The 27,376-nt window shown below is 41.8% G+C and overlaps 1 protein-coding gene across 1 annotated transcript; it reads left to right on the forward strand.

Annotated features, from left to right (window-relative positions):
* Positions 1-449: 449 nt before the first annotated feature.
* Positions 450-27,130, forward strand: tshr (thyroid stimulating hormone receptor). The gene is made up of 10 exons (XM_042094259.1): positions 450-880; positions 16,669-16,740; positions 18,025-18,099; positions 19,086-19,160; positions 19,285-19,362; positions 19,454-19,531; positions 20,376-20,444; positions 22,541-22,618; positions 24,195-24,383; positions 25,123-27,130. Exons 1-10 carry the CDS (start codon positions 690-692, stop codon positions 26,564-26,566), a joined length of 2,349 nt encoding a protein of 782 aa, XP_041950193.1. The 5' UTR covers positions 450-689; the 3' UTR covers positions 26,567-27,130.
* The last annotated feature ends 246 nt before the right edge of the window (positions 27,131-27,376 follow it).

Raw genomic sequence — 27,376 nt, forward strand, 5'->3', positions numbered from 1 at the left:
GCCACCTAGAACCAAGAGCGGTTCAGGTGGCGCAAAACATAGGCAATAGGGATAGGGTAAAAGCAACAAGGAATTGCAAAAGTAGGCTCCTATCCTATCCTATAAAAATAATGCAATAGGGACAATTTAAGCAATGTCCCTTTAAATGTCCACATTTTGTTATCTTTCATTTATTCCTCTTCATATTCTCAGGTTTCCTTTCTTAATCTTTTACAGATGTTTGTGTGTGTCTGTATCTGTGTGCTGGTGATTCCATATGGGCCAGTTCGAGGAGTTGGAAAACGTGTTCCTGCTGCTTTTTATTGTAAGCAGCATGTAAATCCATGTAAACGCTTGCGTTGGCCTTATAGTAATTATATCCTGGCTGAGAGAGCCTTCAGACGGTAACGCAGAAGCTATTGACAGCTACCAACTCCAAACCGCAATAGGCTATCCCTCAACTGATTTCACCACCAGCCCATGACACGGAATTCACAGCCAAGCGAAGTTCACGTGTGTGTAACTTCAGTCTAAGGAGACTTGGACTATTGCAACTTGCGCGCATTGTAAAAAGGAGGGACTCAAGTTGTCCTCGTTTTCTTTTCAGAACAGATGAAAGCTGCGGTTAGCTCTACTTTTTCATTATCTGGAGATTAGTCTGCTGATGGTTTGGCGAAAGATACATTTTTTAGTTAGACCATATTTGTGATATGACTCGATATCGTCGAACGGAGATGTACATGTTCACATCACTGCTCCTCATCCTCCTTGCATCACCGATACTGTCGTATGAGGAGAACTCAACCTGTCCAGCACGTTGCGACTGCTCTGGGATGACTAACACAATTTCTTGCGAAGACATAGATGTTATCCCAAGTTTCCCAGTAAACACAGAGATAATGTGAGTAACGTGAAAAATTAAGAAGTGATTTTAATCCTTTTTCCTGCATATATATCTGCCTATGTGCACGCGGAAGAAAGAATTCTTACATCTTTTTAAAAATTCAGATTTAAGAGAACTTTGTTTAGGGTAGCTAGCCTGCCTAATTATTGCTTAAATAGGCCTATGAAAACTTAAGATAACAAAAATGTATAATTATGTATAATTGTTGTTGCTTATCATTATTAATATTGCTGCTACTGACGTGACCACGACTATGGCCAAATCAATAGTCTAAAGCTTCTTGTTTGCAAATTGCTACAGTATACTGTCATTTCATTATAACTTCTTTGTTGCTTACTCACATTTATTCAATATATTTTCCTTTATATATCCATGCCGTTTAAAACCAAATAGGTAAATGCCATGACAGAATTATACCACATTATAATGATTCTGACTCTTTTGCTTTGGGGGAATGCAATGCACGAGAAATACACATAATTCAGAGAGCACATGGAATGAGGGTTTTTGCTCTGAAGGAAATAAACTGTTTTTTACAAAGATTGTAGGCCCCAGAAACACTTTAAAGCAATCCAAATGAATGCACACCCCAACAGTGAAGAGGCTCTTTTTCTCCACTTCTGGAAGAAACTCAGGGGCCACTTCAAAATGCTTCAGGCTGAGCTATAAACAGATGCTGCAGGCTACTCAACAAATCATACAGATCACACACTCACTGAAAGTCTAAGTCAAATAAAGCATTTTTTCTAAAAAAAAAAGTACCCAAATGATAGTAAAGGGCATGAGAAGTTTTACCCTCCTGCCTTAGACGTTCTTCAACAACTCTTGATGATCCCCAAACTGACCAGTGCCGGGGGGGGACACTTCTGTACAACAGCATGCAGCACATTATGTACTGTACATGTTTTTTTAAGTATATTTTTTTGGCCTTTTATGCCTTTAATGCGACAGAACAGTGGAGAGTGACATCTCTCCTCTCAAGAATATCAGGTTATTGGTATCTGTCTTTCTTTGATGGGGGATCTCAGGTGCCATTGCTTCCTACTGTTTCTTTTCCTTGTTGTTGAGTCGGTGGCAAGTCTTGTTTAACCCTTAAAGGTGTAGGTTTTTGAACATTCTAAGTTCCGCAATAATTGAAGGTTCTAAAATTCTATGTTGAATTCAATGAACCCAGATATTCTTTAGAATGTTAATTTCCCAACATTCCCGTCACACCGGTGTGACGGTACTCCTTTAAGGGTTAAAAGCGAGTGACACCACTGCAGTTCAGAGAAGGAGGAGGGCAAGGCAGCAGGAAATCCTGGACACAGATCCCAGGCTCAGTTCAAGCTTTGCTCCACTTGCTAGAAAAACTGCAATTTAAGCAACTGGATTTAGGTTTGTAGTGGTAAGGGTGGGAGGGGGTAGAGGGCTTTACTGACTCTCACCCTTTGCAAAGACCGCAGCTAGCCGTGTTTTCCATAGATGACAGATGATCACACTGTATCCAGAACAGTGAGAAGGAGGTTTACATTTATTTTAGTCATTTAGACTTTCATCTGAAGCACTGCACAAGTCACTGTGTTTTATGTCAGCTTATAACAAGGAATGAAGGGAAAAGAGATTGCCACTGATACTGATATACTGATATTGCCAGAGTGGATACACAGGATAGCAATCACATCAGGATTATAGAAAGCCTGATTTCACTTTTGTCATATCACAATTTGGTCAGATTACAACAGTAAGCTATTCATTTAGAAAAGAAATGTGTAAGCTTTTCCATGACATATAGCCTAGTGTTAATATATTTATTAACTGTTAGTGATGGCTTTCTTTCTTCAAAATTCCTCATATCCTGTACAATTTTCCCACTTTAACACTGCAAAAGCACCCCAGACTCCTTCCACTCTGCATGACAGACACTCCTCTAGCATTTGGTCTGCATCTCAAAAATATACTTCTTTGCGATCTGAACATAACACTTTTTTCCAAGTCTAAGGAACACTGGTTTAGAAGGTCAGCATTCTGTAGTCACCTCGTCTGTTGATGTTGACACTGGTGTTTTGTTGCACTATTTAACAAACTTAAAGCAGTTTAGGGCCTGTGAGACATCTGTATTTGTCCACTTGCTCAGTGTTGGCTCTTCCTCTTTTCATTCTGGTGAAAGCCAGTTTACACTCCTCTGTGAAACGAGTAGAACACAGCATCATATGAGATCTTCAGATGTCAATGTCATTTCTGACATGGAATAGCTTTCATTTAGATTGACATGTTTCAGAAGAAGGTTTGTTGTGTTTGGCCAGTTTGTTTCCTCCAATCAAACCTGCTACTCCATATACTCAGCTCAATGCCTTTGGAACACAGGACGAATGGAGGCTGATAATGGGCTTCTGTACGCTTAGAGCATTAAACAAACATTAAATATAGCCAAGTGGTGTTATCTAATAATACACTTACATGTAAATCAGTTTTATAGACTGTATACTTGCAAGGAACTTGGTCTTTGCAATTGTCCATCTGTGAATTAGTAAACACAGAGTGAGGTGAAGCACACACTCCCGGAGCAGTAGGTTCGCTTGCTACAACCGCGCTCAGGGAGCAGTGTCTTGCTCAAGGGCACTTCAGCCGTGGATGTGGGCATGGGAGAGCAGTGCTCAACTACTTCCCCCACCCACATTTTTCCTACTGGTCGGGAATCGAACCAGCAACCCTTCGGTAGAGCATGATTGTAGTTGTGGGTGCTTGTGTGAGCCTGTAGTGTATGTATTTGCATGCTGCATGCATGCCTGTGTGCATGTGTGAATGTCTGCGTTTCTGTGTGTTAGCCCATGTTTGTATGTGTGTGCATGTGTGTGTGCGTACCAATGTTTACGTGTGTTTCTGTGTGTGAGCCCACGTGTGTGTGTGTGTGTGTCTACCTGTGTGTGTAAATGAGAGGCCAAAAATGGCCAATATATCATGTAACATTGGATCTTGACACTACTTTGCAGGGTCTACAGACATTCACAAATTTGTAGAGTGAGCCAAATGAAACTTTAGGAAACATGATTTAGTGTAGCCAAGTGTAAGCATACACTTTTTCAATATTATATCTTTAGTGGTTCTTATATTCAATTGATTATTTGATTCAAATTTGATTAATTTTCTTGTCACAAGATATTGTCTGGTGATCTTGTAGACTTTTGCAATGACATTATTCATTAGGTGGCTCTATTCCACAAATGAGTGTTAATGGGCGGTAGCACTTTATATTTTGTGATCTGTGGTGCAATAGTCCAAGTCAAGTAGTTAGATCAAGTTATCTAAAAAACTGATGCAACCTCCCTCACAATATAAAGTCAACACTTGACATTTGTGAGTACACCTAACCTGAAATAAATCTGATGAGCTGCCTGGAATGGTATTAAAAAGCCATTATTTCCAGATGGTGGTGCTATGCTAGACTTGCACATGTGGATATCATAATCATCACAATCTATATAACCTGTGAAAGATCCATGTCAAGCAATAAATGACACATTGATACAACACATGGATTTATGACACATTTCCTATGTGCCCAGATATTTAAATTTATTGTATCACCATTTTATATTATATATATTATATATATTCTTGAATTTCCCCTGGGGATCAATAAAGTATCTATCTATCTATCTATCTATCTATCTATTACAACATCTCAAAAATCCAAACAAACAAACTTGAAATTAATCTGATTCATTGTCAAAATTGATTGTGTCAAAACACAAAAAAATCCCAAATACTTCACTTCCTGTTGAGTGAGGCAATGTACATGTGAAAGTTGTTTTTCTTTGAGTACCTACCAAATTTGGTGTGTCTAGCTGAAACTATATACCAACCATGAGACTCAGTGACATAAGGGGGCGCTATGGAGTCCCTGAACCAGAAACACATATTCACTGTGACAACTGATGTGTGTGCCGAATATAATGTTTTCAACCATGGGAACCACCTCAAAAAAACTGTAGGACGGTAGAAAAACTAATGTTGTAATCTAGTGGCTTGTTCTTATTTTTTTATCATTATTCTTCCAGGGTATAATTTGACTTGAACCGCTTAAAATCTAAAACTTTGTTCAAATTTTGACGTGTAGGTATTCAAACAATTTGCCTATGCCTGTCTTTTCATTTTTGTGCCATTTACTGTATACTTTTAGAGATATTAAAGGTACACTATGCAGCTTCAGGTATTTTTGCCAATTGTAGAGCTCCCCCTAGTCGCAATATTTTGCAATGCCATGGTAAATAGCCTACTTCTCATGACTTGTTCCCCCTGTACACAATGAAAATGGTTTTGTTGCAGAGAAAAATGATTAACAACAGGCAAAGAGCTATATCTACTGACGAGGTAATGTATGCACAATTCTTGAGAGATGTCTTCAGGTTGCTAGTTTTGAAATTGTATGGCTGGTTCTCTCGTTAGCGACCTGCTATGTTTATGCTATGCAAACTATTCCCCTATTACAAGCTCATTTACCATAAAATTGGCTTCGTAAGGAATGTTAAGGTGAAAATCTTGCATAGTGTACAACCCCGGAAGAGAAAAGTTGGGACGTTGTGTAAAATGTAAATAAAAACAGAATGTAATAATCTGCAAATCTCTTAAACTCATATTTAGGAAAAAGGACACTGACAACATATCAAATGTTGAAAATGACAAATTTCACTATGTAATGGAAAATATATGTTCATTTTGAATTTGATACCAGTAACATGTTTAAAAAAATGTTGGGAAGGGGGAAACAAAATCCTGGAAAAGTAGGGACTCTTAAAAAAGTAAAAACGTATGTAATCCTACATCCTCTGCTTTCGCATCACCAATAAACCCAAAACTTCTATAAATGGACTTAGTATGTTCCCAACAGTCTTTTAAAGCTGCAGTTGGCAAGATTGCTCCGACAGAACAACATAAATCAGCCGGTTTTAGAAAAAAAAAAACACACTTCTACCTCCACCTAGAGCCTGTTATTTGTTCTGCAAAAATCCACAGCTCCCGGTTCTTCTGGTCCAATCAGAGCAGGGCTGTGTGAGATCTGATTGTCAATCACAGTCTGGTGCAGTCTGGTGCGCACTGACGAGCACAAACTCGATGAGAGGGTGCTCGGTGGTAGTGGGGGAGGGGCATGAGAGTTGTAAACATTCAAAATTTTGGCTAAGTCCCCTCAATCTGTCAGACTTGCTAACTGCAGCTTTAAGATAGCTTTAGCTGGGTGGCTATCAACTTGTCCCTTAATATGCCAAAATCAGTTATACCCTTCTAATTTTTAGAGGCATCTCACTCATTTCCACCTGCATAGAAGACACTGGGGATGTTTTAAAAGATCCACTACATACCCTCAAAGCCTGAGCTTGCATGACATCCAATGCTTTGATATTAGAATCTGCTGATGACATATATACACCCATAATCAAACACAGACCTCATTAGTGCCCAGTTTATATTTTGCAAATATGCCCTGCTTGCTCAGCATTGTCCTGATAAACAGTGTAGGATAATAACAATCTTTTTACATTTATTTACCTTTTTTCCAGATGAACCTTCCATGTCAACTTTCCATCATACCACATCCCAAGAAATCTTTGTACATACCGCGGAATACATTATTAGGCGCTCTTTACTCTTCCCCTCTCATCTTTTTACGCTAAACTCCCACTTTTCCCTGGATCCTTCCATGAATGCATATGCATGAAATGAAACACGCAATCTGCCATTTTCAGCTCCCGCGACAGGCAGTTTGCGCTTTTACATCACTGCGGCCTGTTTGTACATACCTCGCAATAATTTTACACACACGTTGCAAAACAAATACGCCTGAAGTGGGCGCAAAAGCGTTAGTGCATCTGACCCTGAGTCCTCCAAAATATTTTACCCGAAACTCAAATTTGTTTTTTTTTAAGTATATGACCATCTCGAGACTGCAAACAAACAAAAATGTGATGAAAAAAACGTTTCATTTAATGTGTAAAAAAACCCAAGTCCTCTATTTTTGTTTATATTGACAGTTTAAAAAACTAAAGTAGATAGCAGCTCCCGGCCCACCGTCTAGTAGTGCTATCAGTGCTCTGACTGACTGCAGCAACTTATAAAGAACCTTTTCTCTGTGTCTTTCTCCAATTAACTGGATCTCTTTCTTTTCGCTAGGCTATGTTTACACGTGGCCGGCTATTTTCATAAACAGACATTTCACTTGCACCTGTGCCAGAATTCCACGAAACTCGGCATGCAGAGGGTGTCATAAAGATCCTACTATATAACGATATTTACAGAAAACTGTGTCCACTATAGGCTACTCTCCTTTTGGGGGTCCAGTCCAATGGGGGAGCATTCACATCAAGCATTCACTTTGTGAATATAATAATAATAATAATAATAATAATAATAATAATAATAATATGAGCGAGTGTCTATTAGCATTAGCCACAAACATCTTATTAGTAGCAAAGAATAAACACGTGTTTAACACAAAAAAGTGGACGTGTGCATGCAAACACACACACATACACAGAGAGAGAGAGAGAGAGAGAGAGAGAGAGAGAGAGAGATTTGACAGTGGGTACTACACACATAGACCCACACAGAAATACAGAACTGATTGTGTAATTACTGATCCAAGCCAGGTGTGACACTCGAGCATAAGAGTTTGCAACACCGCACATCCCACCACCACAGACCATACAATGGCAAGGTTACTCAGGCCGCGTGCCACTAATGCCATCCCATAATTCCACATTCACCCGGGGGGTTTGTTTTTGCATGGCACCAGGACATTCCTCCACTGCTCAAACCACCTTCCCCCTCCCCAAATATCAGAGGGGGTGATGGTGGAAGGCTAGTGTGGGTGTGTTTGTGTGGAAGGGTTCAGAGACCCTTGTCCCTCTTGCCCTTGTCCCTGCTACCTCATGTTGCCAGGCACCCATCACAAGAAATTAGCCCCAATCAGTGCGCCAATTCAGGCGGCCAGACAGTCCCAGGTCGCCTCTGTGAAGGAGCACATTCCAGCCCTCCTCAAAGTTTTCCCAGCACTCGAGAGGAGATAGAGAAGAAAGGGGCCGCCGCCTCACAGATAAAAATATCTCTGAAAACATTGTGGCCCCAAGAATAGACCTGGTTGTGTTTGGACAGTGATCCCTCGCTGACCGGTACCCTGGGCATCAGATTTGGACCTGGTTCTGACACTAAGGAATGCACGAGGAATGTACCGCCTTCTGCACTAGTACCATCTTACTTACTCTCTGTTTGGCCACTTTGTCATGTCACATGAATTGATTTTACAAAAGGTAAACTTCGTTTAGAAACAAAGAAAAAAAGAACATGAATGCACAAGTAATTGGTGAGAATGTTATGCAATCACCTAGCACACAAGTCATTTTAGTCCAGTGTGCACAGGACATAGTTAACTTGTTTTCGTAGACATAAATCTATGGGCCGTTTCCTCACTTTCAAACAGGGGGTGTCTCTCAAACCGCATACTTCCGTCAGTACACTGCTAGTGTGCAGTGAGCGCTTGCTTGCATTTTGCCCACTTTTCGATGATTAGAATTGTCCCAATATCTTCTGCACTATATACTTAAACTAAGTGTGCAAGTAGACTGTTTGAGACACAACTAGGGTGTTGAAAATGACACATTCACTTGCACACTGAGATATTCAATTTGAACTCATTACATCTCAATTTATGAGGTGCAGAAATCATTTTTAGGGCAAAGCCCTATTGTTTCTGTAAGGATTATTATGACCGCCACGCAGCAAAGTTTTAGTAGTATTTTTTGTTTTGTTTTTGTTTTGTTTTTTCTGTAATTTTGTGTCAATGATTCCCGGGACACCGAAAGACCGGAGTGCAGGAAACTTGGTGGGCATGTAGCCACCCCTCGCCGGACTGGACCCCCGAAAGGAGGGTAGGGCGGACACAGCCTAGGAGGACCAAATTTGTTGTACAGTATGTTGGTCTTAAGGGACTATGTCAACCCATCCCATAACCACTCATTTAATGTATAGCTCCACCTAGTTAAAAATGAAAAAGCAAAAATTAGGTTTTGTAATCGTAGGTATTACGAAATTGGAGGTGTAGGATCATTATGACATCCTCTGAATGCATGCCCTATGAAGTTTCGTGGAATTACGTTAATGGGGGGCCATATCAGCTACACGCACTTTGTTCATACACGCACACACACACACACACACACAAACACATGATCACACGACACACTTGAATTTCCCCCTGGGATCAATAAAGTATCTATCTATCTACATAAACACACACACACGCACGCACACACACGCACTCACACACGTACACACACAAGCACGCACACACTCACATGCACATACAGAGACACATAAACACACCCACACGCAGACACACATATAAACACACACACAGAGATAAAGACACCCACACACAGACACACATACTGTATAAACACACACACATGCAGGCACGTGCACACACACACACACACACAGATAAACACACACACACACCCCATTACCCCCACACACACACTCACAAGCAAAGCCACACTCACACACACAGAAGCATACATGCACAAAAACAAAACAAACTATGCACACACTCATTTACATACACAAAAGTAGTATATTTTGTACTGCTCTGCGGTACATCTAGCTATCATTATTATGGTTGGGAATAACCTGCCTTGATTTGCCTTTTTTGAGGTGCTTCCCATGGGCGAAAACACACACACAACAGGTGTCCGATAAAGGCTTGGCCCCGGGTGTGGCCTATGGTCTCCATAGTGCCCCCTGGTGTCACCAAGTCTTGTGGTTGGCATATACTTTCAGCTATGCACACAAAATTTGAAAGGTATGTGTAACCCCCCAAGATTGTGACCAGTGTTGCCACAGTTACCTTGAAAAAGTAATCTGATTACTGATTACTCCGTTAAAAAGTAACTTTACTGATTACTTGATTTTAAAAGCAAATTTAGATTATAAGTTACTTTATTAGTTACATTCAGTAGCTGCCGACAACACTCCCCGCCGCCTCAACATAAAAATGACAACCGGTTTTGCCAATACTCACTTTATTGTAAGTGCATTTTAACAGTAACGTGAGACATCCCAACCTGCAAAAAGTGATTTCAGGGAGGTATCCCGAAGCCGCCCCCACCCCCACAAAAACTCGGACTCAAGTACTACAACACAGCAGTACACCAAGTAAGGAAGGTTTATAGATAGAAATTGTGATAATAAAATATGTAGATTTTGGTAGTTTCGGCTTTTCATGTAGCCTTGGCAACTAGCCATCTAGTATAGGCCTGAATAATATGCAAACGAAATGAAACTAATTAAACTCAAGGAATGCTAAAGTCATCTGATTGGTTGATTTAGCGAAACAGGCCAATCAGGATGCTCTCTGTCTTGGATGCGTGTACTATACTCAGATGCACACGCGATTTGAAGTTTCGATCTCGCGTACATTAACTTGCTCGCTCGCTCTACATTCCGGGAGATTTTATCTAATTTGCGGGTGTCAGGGAGCTGCTGTCAATAACTTCCGGAACTTCTAGACAGCACTTTTTGCCAGCACAGAGTGTACAACATACCTTAATGTTGTCATGTTTAGCTGACACAAACTCAAACTAATGACTTCCCAGCTACGCACATCTCTCACCTCCCTCCATTGTTGTTTACGTTTGTGTCGCTGCGTAGTATTACATGTGAGTTGTCCTTATGCTGAAAACGTGAGCATACATGACGTTAATCCCAGAGACAAGAAGAAAATGACAAAAATAGTATTATTTTTGTCATTTTAGTAAGTAACTTTAATCTGATTACTGGTTTGGAAATAGTACCGTGTTAGATTACCCGTTACCGAAAAAAGTAGTCGGAATAGAGTAACGTGTTACTGGCATCACTGGTTGTAACACGTGATCAATTTCATCCAATTTATGCCAAATATGGTATACATCATATCAAGATGCTGATTCTAAATTGAGAAGCTTTTTTTAATATGTTGTAATATGCGGAAATAGTAATATGGTAAATTTACATACCTCGCCACATAAACAGGAAATGTGTGATACATTTGCCATGCACTGCTTGACATGGCTCAAACCTCACAGGTTATTAATTATTATGGTAATGATGATATGCATGCACATGTCCACAATGCATATTTGGCATAGCGCCACCATCTGGCAACAGATAGAATGGCTATTACGGTCGTGGCACATGATCACTTTCGACACACTTCGACACACTCATCAGAACCATATCCAAGTTAGAGGACATGATGTGAAGATGTTGTTGATGATAAATAGTGAAGGGATTGTTGATATGTTGAAATGTGTTGAAATGGTGACACATCAAATTTAAATATTTCGCTGAATAAACACAAAATGTGTCATAAAGTCACAAAGCATTGGCTGATTTGGCTGAAACTTCAACAGTTTATTGATTATTATGGTAATGATGATATTCACATGTTCAAAATGCATGTCTGGCATAGCACCACCATCTGGCAACAGATAGAATGGCTATTTCATTATTTATTGGCTATTTCATTCATTGGCTATTTGGCTATTTCATACATTATTGGCTAACTCGCAGGTGTCCTGATTTTATTATGGTGTGTGTGTGTGTGTGTGGTCGGGGGGGGTCATAGTTTCACCCTCACACACAAGGTTGGTAGGGATATGGACCTCCCTATAAGACAAATATTAGGGCAGGGGGGTCATGGTCATGCAGGTGCTTGGGCTTGCCATTGCCGCTTGCGGCTATATTTGGCATTGTCGTTGATAACAGACAAAGAAATTAAAAGTACTTTCACTGTGGTCAGTTGTTGATCTCTCTTATGGAAATAAGTGTATAAATATTTGTTTTGTACTTGAGGTCCACGTATTACAAATGTAGTGCTAAATATCTGGCCATTTATTTTTCCATACGCTACACACAACATACTGTGTAAAGCCATCAGTATGTCTCTCTCTGTGTCAGTGTATGTGTGTATATGTGTGTGTGTCTGAGAATTTTAAACCAAGCATTGGAGAGGTAAAGGCAGTGGAAAGGAAAGCACCGCCACTCTCGAAAGCCCCGTATAGCGTGACTCTCCACTCTCTCCAAAAACCAGAGGCTGTGCCTGGCTCGTGCATTCAAATACAATATTTACCTTTTTGCTGCACATTTTCAAACACCCCTGAGAGGGAGGCCATTTGCGAATAATTAGGAAAAAGACAGCAAGAAGAAAACACCACCTTGAGTCCAAAACCTTCAAAGGGCTTAGAGCTCTTGAACTGAGGCCGATAGAATACCTAATGCCTTGAGGTTTCCTTCAGTCTATGATGTGTCATCAGTGTGTATGAGAAGGACAGTGAGTATTTGAAAATAAAAGAAAAAGACATGTTATGTACAGTATGTACAGAACAAACAACAAACAAAGCAAATGTCTGCACCGAATAACAACAGATATTCCCTCTGAAGAAGAAAATGATTAAAGATGTGGTCCACGAAAGGTTGTTATTTGAGTTTTTATGAGCATACACACACAACAGATAGCTCAAGAGGACCATAAATCCATCGTCTGGATTTGATAAGACTGTACCTTTAATTAGAGATGTCTAGATCAAGCCATGCCTTAATATAAACGTAAGTACATTGACCTCTCTTGATTGACCTCACACAGTAGGCTTATTTAATTAGCTGAGTCAACTGAAGGTTCTCCTTCCAAACAGGATGCAAAATCACACACCTAATTCTCCCAATGGCCTAAGACATTCTTCACTTGTATCTTGTCAGAAGCAATGTGCCTGCCAATCCCTCACAAAGCCAGGCTGTTGTACAGCAGGTAGCTTGACTGAAGGTGCAGATGTACATGGCAAAGTAGATGATCTTGGTAAATATCTCTTTATCAGTAAAGATACAGGGCACATTTAAAAGCTACAGATAGTAATCAGAAGAGTTTAGACAGTGGTCTGAATGTCTAGACGACGCAGGGCTGTGTGGCCACTTGTGATCGGTAGGGTGCTGTCTGAGTTGGAGTGCTTTTGGAGTTCGCTGGAGGGTTGAGTGATGTCTGGCCTGCCACACGGCTATAGACTTTGCCTCACTTCAAACCAACTCATTGGACATGTTTGCCTTCACAGTTTCCTTCTTGGATGACAAATTGCTCGTAATTTTTCCTCCAAAGCCTTCGGAATAGTGCACACTGGCACACACACAGACAGACACACTAACGCTCACAAGCACATATACACACAGAGTGAAACACACCATGATTATTTGGACTAGTGTACTGCCCAATGTTGGGGTGTATGGTGACGATGTCTGCTCAGTGTCATGGTGATTGTTTTAATTTGTAACTACACTTCTCTCTCACACACACACTCTCTCTCTCACACACACATACACACAGTTTCTCTTTCTCTATAGTAGAGCCAGCCCTCCACAATGAATTAGTCCATTGTTTGACCAAATTATTCTGGCATGTCCCATTCCCTTGCCTTGTATTGATTGTTGAGGATGTGTATTTATGCACTGATGAGGGGCTATTGGCAATGAAAATCAATGGACAAACCGACAAAAGCATAACAATGATGGTGTTGATCGTTGTTGTGGTTGTTGTTTGCTTCTGTGGACTGTCAAAATGTGGCATATGAAGGTCTCCATTACTGGACACAGAGTAAATCTCTCTCTCTCTCTCTCTGACCCTCTCTCTGTTGGTCCTGAGGTGACTTGACTCATGTTTGCCTTGGCCGCACCTCCAGGTCCACTCAGACCGAAGGCTTTTTGTTTTTGTTCCTGTGACAGACCTTACAGCGCACACACATCAAAGAGCCTCTCTTTCTTCCACTTGCTCCTTGGGAAAAAAGAGAAAAGAGAGTGCACAGGAAAGTCTCTTGTGAAGAGCTCAGAGCTCGGTGTTAATCTACGTGTGAACGTGACTCCACTTCACCAAGCTTTGCTTGTCTTGCGCCAGCCACAGCAAATAAAAGGGTATGTTTAGCTAGGAATAGTCTAAATGGGACCTCTCCCCCTCCCTGTTATCTCAAATATCATTTCATTTGGCCCTGGTATCACACCAAGGGCCTTGATTTTTGTCCATTTTTTCCATATCTGTATTTTATCATTAACTAAAGTCACAATGATATGGCCTTCAGTGTACCTTTGATACAGATGCAGTGGAGTATCCAAGACATTTATAACAGCATGTGTTGTCATATCCAAAGAGAGAGAGAGAGATCTGATCTGCCTAAAAGTGTTTTGCTTTTCTTATTTTATGATGGGTATGACACCAATATATTTAAATTCAGTCATTATATCAATATGTTCACTCTTAGTGAGAATTAATGAATCTGCACCTTGATTTTGGAGAATAACTTCTATTGTCTCGCTCATATTCAAGCTAAGGCAGGATTGATCAAGCCACTCAGCCACACCTTCCATAGCAATATTGAATTTCTCAGCTGCTAACTGAACTGTTTCAGCATGTGCATATAAAACCGTGTAATCAGTGTACAGTCGTAGTTCTACTCCGTGACAGTGCTGTAGAAACTCGGTGATATAAAGGCTGACCAATAAAGGGCCTAACACAGATCCTTCAGGCTCACTAATTGTGCACCTCATGTAGCTAGAGTATATAGCTTTGACTTTAAAGGGGCCATATTACGCAAATCTCACTTTTTCTGTGCTTTTGTACTTTCATTTGGGTCTCTGATGCTTCTACAAACACTCAAAAAGTGTGAAACAAAACCGTGCATTGAGTTTTTGTGGGTTAGTTGAGAGATGTTGATGTCAGAAACCATGTTCCCCTACCAGCTCCTCCAACCCCAGCACGAATAATAGATTAACCAACCCAAACGTGACAGTACAACGAATCCTTGCGATACTGGGTTGGAGGAGCTGGTAGGGGGACAGTTGGTAAGTCTTCTGTAATAATCTCCGGGTTCGCTAACAACGTTGTTGGTGCTTCGTTTTATGTGTAGGGACCCTGAAAAAGCTGCTGACAAGGTTTGGTGCTGTTTTGAACAATATTACTGGCTATTTGGGAAGCATTGTTCTGCAGCTGTTAAATGTTGTATCCAAAGGGGCTAAACATAAATAATCACATTCATCTAATCTTTCCTAACGATCCGCTAGCTGCCTGCCCCATAAGTAGGCCGTCAAAAAAACGTGTCTCTGTAGGCAGCCTAGGTTCCGACATCTGTACACAAAAACAATTGCTACCAACAAGGGTTGGCAACCCACGCAAAGGCAAAATAAAGTGTTTCAACCAATAACCGACGAGATGCGCGTTTAGGAGAGTTTTAAGGCGGGGATCACATTAGCCAGCAGCAAGCGGCAGAATTCCTATTGTTCTCTATGGTTCGGCAGCGGAACAGTGGCAACGCTGGCGTAATGCTAGCGTTGAGCAAGCTGAACGTTGAACTTGGTTCAACTTTCAAAGCGCAACGTGAGCGTATTCAATTGACAAACCATTTGTGTTGCTTAGGAACGAGACAAAACTTATTATGGTCTGAGCGTTGCGTTTTGTTTGCCGCTGCCGCTTGCCGCTGGCTAATGTGATCCCCGCCTAATTGCATGGGAGGGAGGGGGAGGGAGTAACAAGCTAGCTCTTGTTTGAACATCAACAGAAGTGACGTATCCCCGCTATCGCTGATACAACCTTTAAGATATATTGTCAGTTGTTCTATGACAACTTTCTCAGCAACCTTTGTTATTACTGGTGGTATGTGTAACAGAGGCGAACTGAGCTAGCATGCTAGTTGTGTGTGTAAATCCTCACACCCCTAACGCTTCTAACTGCTGAGTTGGAAGCCTGGGCTTTTAGCTCAGTGGTTAGAGCGTTCGACTCCCATGCAGGTGTGTGTTGAGGTGGCGGGTTCGAGGGCCGTGAGCGGTAGACGAACCGACCTGTTACATACAGTATGCATATAAGCATATAATATTTATTGTGCTGTCCAGATTTAAAGATGGTAGTGACAACTGCATTCCACTCATTTGAAGAAAAAAAACTGTGTAACTGAAGGTTTAATTAAATTAGCAATAAGGGGACTTGGTGTGTTTTTTTTTCATAAAAACATCTCTGCAGTTAAAGTTTCTTAAGGAGCAAATGAGTTTCTTATCTTGTCCGCCATCGATTGTGACTAGATCAAAACTGTGGCTTATATGTGTATTCAGTTTCCTCTTAAAACATTTTTTTTCCTAACTCATAGACAGGCTAAATAAAAACTGAATTATAAATAGCAGTATTTGTAACATTGTCTTGAATTAACTTAACCTAATCTCTGAGCTGGAAATGTTCCCACCTCTGTATTTTTCTTTACCTTTATTTTTTTGCCTCATTAATTACTTTAAGACAAACACATGATTTGAGTAATCTCGGTTCTTTAATAACTGTTTCTCAAGCCTTTATAGATCAACATGTCTGTGTCTCTTCTAGACCTGAAAGCCCTCCTTATAAAGCTGAGTCTACTCTTCACCAGAGTTGCCACAGGTTTTCACTAAACCAGGGTTCACCTGAGAATGTAACTCAGCAAGGCTTATGACAGTATGGTCATATTAGATAACCATCTAAATGATCATATGAACAGGTATCACATGGAATCACATGGAATCACAGGAAAAAGAACACGTATTCTGTTTCTATCCATGGAACATTAGAACATCAGCCCATGCGCTCAACCCATTCTTGGGTAACATTATGTGGATAATGAGTAATAAAGTGTTTGGACTGGAAAGTAAATCTCTGAATGAGTGAAAGTAACTGATCTTTTTCTCCCCCCAACCCCCCCCCCCCCACACACACACACACACAGATGGCTATATGAGACGCAGCTGAAATCAGTCCCAGAAGACGCCTTTGTCCAGCTGGTGAACATTTCCAAAATGTGAGTAAAAGTGTTAGATTCTGATGCAGCTGCATGACACAAATTGACCATCCACTCCACCTTTCTCCATACATTATTTCAGCTGACTGAAAATAACTGACCATCCCCCACAGAGTAGTTTACTCCCCCTGTCTCCATACATTATGTGGCGGCTGGACTCGGGTGAACAGTTGTCTCACCATCCACCTGCTGAATGGAATTCTCCACTTGCTCGTCCAAAACAGACTGGGAAGACACTAAGGGAACATTTCTATCAGGTTCCGCTCTATTCCCCCAACCCCTGAAAAGCCCTCAATTTTAGCAGATGTGATGGGAGAGTGTCTCTGTCCAGCATCAGCAATGTCAGCTAATCACAGCTGGAAGCACTAATACGCTCCTAACACCAGCCCCCTCCCCCCCACCCACCCCGCCCCCTCCCTTCGCCAAAAAATGTCGGAATGTGGAACTGTCCCGTGGGTCAGTGTGCTGGTGGGTAGAGTTAGAGTTACAGAGGTCTGCTGGGTTGTGTCTTTCTCCATGCTTAGAGGCCCAGTGGCTGTAGTAGACAAGTACACCTCTCTTGTTCTCTGTCTTTCTCCCTCTCCGTCTCTCAGTCTGAGATACACGTGCACATATGTACACAAACACATACTCTCACAAGCACATGTGAACCAAGGCGCAGGCATTCATACAAAAAGGGAATCAGTGCTAAAATATACATGGGTGGGTGGGTGAGTGGAGGGGGTCTCTTCACATACCGTTCTGCTACCGTGTCCAAGTCATGCATACTCTTAGCACATGTGTGTATGAGAAGCCCTTGTGTTTGGCTAAGAAAGCAGCACTCTTCACCTGTGAGGCTACCTGAGCGTCTCTAAGATACTATTTGAAAAGAAACTGAGAGGTGAGGTTGGGTAACTGAACACAGAGCAGTGGGCTTGTATGACTGATATCCCAACACCCAAGTCATTTGTTACCCAGCTGTCCCTATAAAATGGCCTTGTACAGATGGGAGGTGTCCTGTCACACTGAATGAACGTGTTGTCAGGATGATGATCTGTAATTTGGTTTTGCATTGATAAACTGAAGACAGATTTGTCAGTGTCTTGTAAGGATTACAGTCTTTCTTCATTAGAGCAAAAGTTAAAAAGCCCTACACTGCTCAGCATGTTAATTAGATCTTTACCTAAAATTGTTATTAGTATCACTGTTAGTTAGCAAATGCATTGCATATGGAGGCAGACACATGAAGATTGTTGGTAGGCTATATAATCCACATCCCTGAATGTTTTCTTCTCTTGTTCTCAGACATATATCTGTGGATGTTACATTGGAAAGACTGGAGAGGCATTCCTTTCACAACCTGAGGAAAATCACTCATATGTGAGCGACATCTCTTTATTTCCTTTTCTTTCTTTCTAGAATAAAAGATCAGCCAGATAGCCGGTCTAAAAAGGGACAACGACAAAGTCCAGATGGTTCTCCAGTTTTGCTCCCTGAGGTCTAGTTAGTGCAGGCTGGCTCTGTTGCTAATAGGAGCTCTATTCCTCAGGTTTCCCTAAAGCGTGGGCAAAGAAGAGGAAAAAAAGGTTTCCCGTCACCCATTTGTATCTCACAGCTGATACTATGGCAACAACAGCACAGAAGGAGTTCCTTTTTCTCTCCTTTATTTCTCTCTCTCTCTCTCTCTCTCTCTCTCTCTCTCTCTCTCTCTCTCTCTCTCTCTCTCTCTCTTATTTTCTGTGGCTGAGTTTTAAAGTAAGCCCCAATGACTCAGAGTTGTGTGGGCTAAACGGACGCGTGTTGATGAGAGCGGTTTTTCAGGAGAGTGTGAAGGAGGACTGTCTCACAGGTGTAAGCACACCACACAGGTTATGGCAGCAGAGAGGACCCTACTGTTGCCCCGGCCTTTGCTCCTCACCACGGCGACCCAATGTAAACACACTAATAAGGCCATAATTGAAGCTAATCTAAGCACTGGACATGTGCAAGACATTTTCTCTGTTTGCCCATGAGCAATTTCCCCTCGGTCAACAACTTGCAGCTGATATAAAGTTGTCTGCTAGCATTAGTCAGAATCTTTGGTTTATTTGGCTTGGGCCTTAGCACTGAGACGTAGCCTCCGAACCTGCCTGTACAGTAGATTGGAGTACACTGAGAGTCAGTTAATACACGAGTTAGATAAATAAGGAAAGCCTCATATTGAGCTCTAAGGATAAAGGGGGTGAAGCCATAACTAGCCCACTCTGATTATCCGAAGAGCAAACACCTCTGGTGAATACATGCATTGAAGGTGTTTGCTGAATGTGCTCATATTCAGTAAAAAAAAAAAAGAGTTTAATTTCTCTAATTTGTTGTTTATTTCACAGAGAAATACGGAACACGAGAAGTCTGACGTTCATCGACCCTGAGGCCTTTGAAAGTCTCCCAGACTTAAATTATTTGTAAGTTTGTAAGCCTCCAGTTTCCAATGGCTTCAGATTTATGAAACACAAGTATCTGAGCTGCTGCTCTACTAAGAAATAATGATGCAGTTTACCCATTTGTATTCATTTTACGTTGTTGCAGGGGATTATTTAACACAGGTCTCATAAGCTTCCCTGACCTTAACAAGATTCATTCTGATTCCATTATGGACTTTATTCTGTAAGTCTGCACTAACACATAGCTTATGACGAGTAGCAATTACTTCTTAATAACCTGAATGAAAAGACATGTTTTTTGCCCTGTTTCACAGAGAACTTGCTGATCATCCATACATCACGACAATTCCAGCCAATTCATTCAGTGGCATAACCAACAAAATGCTGACAGTGTAAGTACAGAAAGTAGCACTTATTGAATATCGAATACACAGTAGCAGGATAAAAAAACAGGATAAAATCACAGGGTTTGAGTCCTGTCATTCCACCAGGACCACATAACATTTATTAAATATGGATTCTTGTCCTCTGAAAACTAACCTTTGGAATTTGACATGCAGACATTATTACTGTGCTATGTCTCAGGGAGTATGTCTGTCTGAATTTTGATGTCATGCACACTGAGCGAGGGTATTAAAGCAACACCAAAGAGTTTGTACCTTAAAATAATGTTTCCAAAATTGTTTCCGTGGTTCATCAACTCGTAACAGGGTGAACGGCACTTCTGCATTCGCTTCGCGGCCCTCTATCGGCTATAACCGCACTATGTAAGTTTGCCAGATCGGGTAGCGGATCTGTAGTTGTAGATGGAATGAGACATAAGAAACTACAAATTTGACTTGCATGTCGCAATACATCATAGCCTACTTTCATAAAATCATGCAACAAATTCTATCTTGTGTATGGACATTGTTATTTACAAAGCCGTTGGATAAACAAAGCGTGCGTGCGACAGAGGAAAAGTTCTTTGATGCTGCTTTAAATGAGTTGTGTGTGTGTCATACATTTGACCAAAGTTTTCATTTCAAAACCTCCTAAAGCAGTAGCTCCTCATCTCTGCAGACATGACTGTCTGGTTAGCCAGCTTTTATAGTTTCAGTCTGAATTGGAGCTTCATGGAACTGTTTGCCACTTGTGCATGCAGAAGCAGTCAGTGATACCTAATTCACATGCAGTGCAAAATGGCCAACAACACAGAATGAAAACATCTTTCCATTGTGCCTTTTCCTCCACCAGGATGCTCTACAACAACGGCTTCTCAGAAATCCAAAGCCATGCTTTCAACGGCACCCAGCTCGACATTGTGTAAGATCCTGAGATAATAACACATTCAGTCCATTAACACAATATTACAAAGACCGCATTTTAACGCAACCCCCTGTAATGTGTTCAAATGTTGTGGTGACAGTAAATGCTCTTAAATGCGTAAAACGCTCTAAATGTGAAATGCATATCAGAGACACCGTCCAATGTCAGCTGATACGAGCACGCTCTGTCCAGCCGACTCAGGTGTACATATTGCCTTACCTAAACTTGAGCAACGTAGCGTTCTGCTCTTTTCATCTTTCTTTCCTTCTCCTCTTTCGTCAGGGATGCGTCAAATTAACTTTTTCCTCTCTTTCAAAAAACGGAAAAGAGGGGAGGGGGGCATTTCTCTGTGTCCCCAACTTCCTAATTTGAACATTTGAAAACGCGCCCAAGTGAGATTTCCTGTTTTTATTGACACAATTTGTGTGCCCCAGCACTTAACCTCAGCTCCCCACTGGAGCTCTCAAAGGTCTTCCTGTCAGGATATGAGACATTAATATGAGTCTGACCCCCCTCTGTCCTTCACCACCCCACACACTCTGCTCCCTAAAGGAGGTATCATTAGGGAAGCTCTCCGGTGTCTTTTGTGCTTTGTATACATGGCTGTTTGTTTTGGCAAGGTCTGTAACTCAACACAGGGAAGAGATATCCTCAAGCACTAAAACCAAGACAAACACCCATCCAATCATAATCATAATTAGATTTAGAGATTTGAAAATATGTATCTTAAAAGGTGCAACATGTGCAAGAAGTCTCTCCCACCATGATAGCGAAATCCCTTATTTGAAATAACACTCAAGGAGAGGCTTGATCCGTGTTAACCGCACCTTAGCGAGAACCCATCGACAGGAAGAAATGAAAACTGTGTTTCAGTGGTGGCTCTGATTTTTTTTTTGTCAAAACAATCTAAGCAATTGAAATCGTAATTATATCCTAGGTACAGTGCATACGGAACGTATTCACAGCGCTTCACTTTTTCCACATTTTGTTATGTTTCAGACTCATCTTAAAATGGGTTAAATTATTTATTACTATTATATATAATTATTTTTGTCAATCTACACACAATACTCCAACACCCCACAAACAAACAAGTGTTTGGAGTGTTTTGTAAATGTATAACAAAATAAAATACTGAAATATTCCATTTACATAAGTACACCTGTGCCTTACATGAGTCTGCCTGTGCCTAAATGAATTCACTGGACATTCACGGATTCACTGGTGTATGTCAGAGTGAAAACCAAGCCACGAGGTCGAGAGAACTGTCCATAGAGCGTAAAGAAGGACAAACATCAATGCAGCTCAGTGCCTGGTTTCTTCCATTGGGAATTGTGGCCAAATAGTTCAGTTTTTGTTTTGTCCTTCTTTACACTTCTCACATCTTCTCAAAGGAACTCTAGATCTTATTCATAGTGACCATTGGGTCCTTGGTTACCAGTCTAAACCAAGGCCCTTCGTCTTGGATTACTCAGTTAGGCTGAGCGGCCAGATCTAGGAAGATTGTTGATTGTTCCGAACTTTTCCATTTGAGAATGATGGAGGTGTGCTCTTGGGAAATTTTCATGTAGCCTTCCCCAGATCTGTGTCTTCACACAACCCTGTCTCGCAGGTCTACGGACAGTTCTCTCAACCTCATGGTTTTCACTCTGACATACACCCTCAACTGTGAGACCTTATATAAAGAGATGTGTGTGCCTCTCCTAATAATGTCCAGTGAATTCAGGTGGACTCCAATCAAGTTGTAGAAGCATCTCAAGGACCACTGATAGAAGTAGGATACACCAGATCTCAATGGCAAGTGTCATAACAAAAGGTGTAAATATGTAAATGGAATATTCAGTCTTTTATTTATTCTTTAGACATTTACAAAACACTTGCTTTTTTTGTGGGGTGTTGGAGTATTGTGTGTAGATTGATGAGAAAAAAGAAATAATTAAACCCATTTTAAGATGAGTCTGAAACATAACAAAATGTGGAAAAAGTGAAGCACTGTGAATACGTTCCGTATGCACTGTATATCCTATGATATCCTATTGAAATGATTACTCACTCATTGTGAGTAACGTTTCTTCATTAATATCTTACCCCAGAGACCTACACAGAAATAAATATCTAACGATGCTGGACGAGAGGATGTTCGCCGGCGTCATCAGTGGGCCCATGTCTCTGTGAGTACCATGAGCTTGCCAGTTTTCAGCTTTTTCTGTTTGCATACTTGAGAAAACTGCATGTTTATCAGATTCATTCTTACAGTGCTCTCCACATTTATTGACACCCCTGGTAAAGATAATACATATTAAAAGAAATATCTTTTGGTGTTTCATCTTAGATTCACAATGGAAATCATGAGTTACTGCTTGAGAGTTCATAAGCACTCTGATTATTTTAAAGAAGCTGAATATAAATGGACAAAAGTTTCAGTTACATTTTATTAATACAATTCTATGGATGCCTATTTTTTGTTTTTATGAGGATTTTTTTCTTCTCAGTATAAATTTGCTTCCCTTCAATGTTGGATTTTTCCTCATTGTCTCACTTTGAATTAAGATAAAATGGGCAAAGATTTATTTAATACATTTTTTACTCATCTTTTCCAGGGGTGGCAATAAATGTGGGGGCACTGTAAGATTATCATCATAAGATCAAAAGAAAATGGTGACTGACATTCAACAGGCATACTGAAATCTGTCACTGAAATCCTGCTGAGGATATTCCATGATATATCATGTTAGACGCTGAACACTGTCTCAGTGCTGTTAGACTACTGTGGTCATGTTCTTCACTGGCCCATACTATACCTTTCCATCAGGTTTCATGAAAATTGGGCCAGTATTTCTTGCATAAAATGGACAAACTGTATGAAAACACAACTTACTTTGTGGAAGTAATGAGCAATGCTTGCAAACCCTAATGGTTTCCCTTGGCCTAAACAAATTATTTTTAGCCTTTTTGACCACAATTACAATGTGATGCTGTCCCTGTAGAGATTTTTGTGCTGCGCTTTAACCTCTTATCTCCATCCTAATGTGAGCCTGCTGAAATCATAGGCTTTTATTAAGTTAATAATACTCCTCCGCCTGGGCCCTCATAGGAACATGTTGTGGATGAAGTCATCGACATGAGGTCACTGGCTAACCATCTCAGAATGTTAAAATCAGACGCTAGCCGGGGCTGAAGAACACTTCTAACCCGCTCGTTGCACAATGTCTCTCCCAGAGGATGGCTTCATTAAAAAAATAGATAAATAACACCCACCTACGCACAGATTTTATACATAATGAATTGGCCTTAGGAGATGAGGAGATGCAAGCACACAGTTCATTTTCACTGATCCTTGAAGTGTTGTGGGCTTGATGCAAGCAAGTGTTCCACCAAATCCCCCAAAAAGAGTTTTGTTTTTGGCTCTCTTCTGCTGAGGGCTTGCTAATTGATAAAAGACATTTTTGTTTTGGAGAGTCAATGGTTTGCATTCCACACTAAACAACAAAGTTGTCTGAAATTTCACGACAATCTTGATGAGTCAAAAAACAAAACAAACAAAACAGAAAAAAAACAATTTGCATTTACAATTGCACATCATTTTAGAGTGCTTTGTGGACTCGTCGTAATTACTGTGGTCAAAAGCAAAGTATCTTGGACGGTTTCCCATCTTTACTTGAGCCCCCGACCCCCATTTGAGACCAGCAAAACAAGACTCCTCCATCTTGACCCTCTGTTGATCCCTGTGTTCTCGATTCTTGGCAGAGACATCTCAGAGACAAGTGCGGTGTCCCTGCCGAGCAAAGGCCTGGAGTCGTTACGGGAACTTAAAGCCCAGTACGTGTGGGCCCTCAAAAAACTCCCTCCCATCAAGACCTTCCGACAGCTAACAAGCGCCGACCTGACTTATCCCAGCCACTGCTGCGGCTTCAAGAACCTCAAGAAAAAAAGAGGGTTGGTAAAACAACACAAATTAAAGGAACCGTATGTAGGATTTTGGCCAAAACTGGTACTACAATCACTTTCAAAATACTGTAGAGCGGTGTACACCGCATATGTGATAACTAGAGCAGAGCTGGCAACCCAGATGCCGAAACACTACTGACTTTGTGATTACTAGATAGGTGGAGGGTGGCGGATCAGGCTAAAACACAAATATGTAAACATCAACATCAGTTGAGGGCTGCAACTTCACTTTTTTAAATGACGATATCCTGGCCGGACTACTGTTGTCAGTGATATAAGTATTTGAAATTAGCATGATTTCCTAATGTCTAGTGACAAATCAGGGCGATTTTATGATTAATTGAATTACATTTCTTACATACGGTTCCTTTAACTCCAGTCACACACTGACTCAAGTAGGTGTGAGGAAAATGTTGCATGCATGTTGTGCTTGTCCTCTGTACTCCACAGAGTGGATAATTACGGTCAAACTGTACCACTGCCGTCATGCCATGTGGACCTTGGCAGGGATTAAATCAATACTTTTACTGTATTTCAACCAGACTGTAAATTAATTGCTGTCAGGGCTGTTATTTAAAGACAATCCAAGGAAGATTAATTGACCAAAACAACCCGTGCTTGGCCGAAAAGGAACAGAGTACGCATGAGTGCTCACCGCCACCACCACCAAATGGCCCATGTGTTTCTAACCTGTCTGTTTTTCTCTCACTGTCCTCCTCCATAACAGATATCTTGAATACATAATTTGCAACTTGACCGCTCTCTATGAACAGCACCATAAGAGATCTGTCGGGCCGCTACGCATCCCGACCCTACAAGGTCACACGGACGAGGATAGCGACCCTGGGGACGGCATCTTCAAGGACGCCGCTGACTACCGCGACTTCCACCTCAGCCCACACTACCACGCCTACTACTTTGGCGGGCAGCACGACGACGACGTGGGCTTTGGCGAGACACTCAAGAACCCACAGGAGGACACCAGTCACTACTTCGAAAGCCGCTACGACTACGTGATGTGCGAGGACGGCGAGGAGGTGGACTGCCGCCCGGCGCCGGACGAGTTCAACCCCTGCGAGGACATCATGGGCATGGGCTTCCTGCGTGTGTCCGTCTGGTTCGTCAGCCTGCTTGCCATCCTGGGCAACCTGCTGGTGCTGCTGGTGCTCCTGACCAGCCATTACAAGCTGTCCGTATCGCGCTTCCTCATGTGCCACCTGGCCTTCGCCGATCTGTGCATGGGCATCTACCTGCTGCTCATTGCCTCCGTGGACCTGCACACGCGATCCGAGTACTACAACCACGCCATCGACTGGCAGACGGGGCCCGGGTGCGGCCTGGCGGGCTTCTTTACGGTCTTCGCCAGCGAGCTGTCGGTCTACACGCTCACCACCATCACGCTGGAGCGCTGGTACGCCATCACTTTCGCCATGCGGCTGGACCGCAAGCTGCGCTTGTCCCACGCCGCCGCCGTCATGCTGGGCGGCTGGCTTTTCTGCCTTGTGCTAGCGCTGCTCCCGCTGGTGGGCGTCAGTAGCTACCAGAAGGTGAGCATCTGCCTGCCCATGGGCATGCAGTCGCTGGTGGACCAGGTGTACATTGTCTCCGTGCTGGTGCTCAACATCGTGGCCTTCCTGGTGATCTGCGCCTGCTATGTCAAGATCTACTGCACCGTGCACAACCCCAACTACCTCTCCGCCAGCAAGGACACCAATATCGCCAAGCGCATGGCCGTGCTCATCTTCACCGACTTCCTGTGCATGGCGCCGATATCGTTCTACGCCATGTCGGCAGTGCTGGACCGCCCTCTCATCACCGTGTCCAACTCCAAGATCCTGCTGGTGCTCTTCTACCCACTCAACTCGTGCGCCAACCCGTTCCTCTACGCCATCTTCACCAAGGCGTTCCGCGGCGACATCTTCATCCTGCTCAGCAAGGTGGGGCTCTGCGAGCGGCAGGCCCAGCTGTTCCGTGGTCAGACCGTCTCCTCTAAGGGCAGCAGTGGCGGACACAGTCGGCGCGAGCGGAAAGGTCCGGAAGAGACGCCAATACACTTGCATGAGTGCTCCGGCCACATCTACTTGCCACCTGTGCAGCAGGTGACGGCCAAGGAGGAAAACGGCGAGAGGAAGATGTATGAAACCTTGCGGGACTCAAGGATACCAGAGTAGAATGGCAAATTGAACCATAGCATCAGGGGCTAGTCACAGGTTCCCTTGCATCTCTCAATGTTTCCCATTCCCAAACTAAGACAGAGTCAGAGTATTAAGTGTCTGTATAAAGTTAGTCTGTTTGTAAATCAGTCCTCTGTGTTGGTTTTGTGTACTGTTATTACTTTAAATAGTATGACATAGCTGTTTATATGGTAGCTTATTTAATAATGCGTTGAAAGCATTTATATCAAGCAGGATTATATTGATGCAGGGTCATACAGTTTGATCGAGAATTTATTAAATGTGTAGCTGGAGCCTAATTCTGTTAACTCCTGACAACAAGTGTACCATATAACTGACTTCTGAATGTCTTTGGAGAATGTTGTACTAAATGAAAAAGAGAAAGAGATGGATATGCCCACTGACTTGCTTAACAGATGTTTGTTATAGCACATAAAAATAGTTTCAGAACTCAGTAACTGTAACTATTGGGACATGAGGTAGCTCAATGTAGACATTACATTTGTGATGTTCTTACACCTGTATAGCCAACATGACAAAGAGGGGGAAAAATAAAAAAATAATATAAGTGTCACATCCCCTTTGTTTGATGTCTTCATCGCTGATTTTTTGTTAATATTTTTCTGCCATTTTATTTCTAGTTAATTTAATGGCACAGGGCCTGGTTTAAAGCTACAGGGCTATGTAATGGTTAGGGAACACTCAATATTTCCCTTACACACAGTGGTATAACTATTCTGAATATTTTTCTTGCAGTTAAGTGACGTGGGCCTGAGGACCGATATTAGCTTTTCTTCCTATAGAGTA

The sequence above is a fragment of the Alosa sapidissima genome, chromosome 6, assembly GCF_018492685.1.
Source record: "Alosa sapidissima isolate fAloSap1 chromosome 6, fAloSap1.pri, whole genome shotgun sequence".
Taxonomy (NCBI): Eukaryota; Metazoa; Chordata; class Actinopteri; order Clupeiformes; family Clupeidae; genus Alosa; species Alosa sapidissima.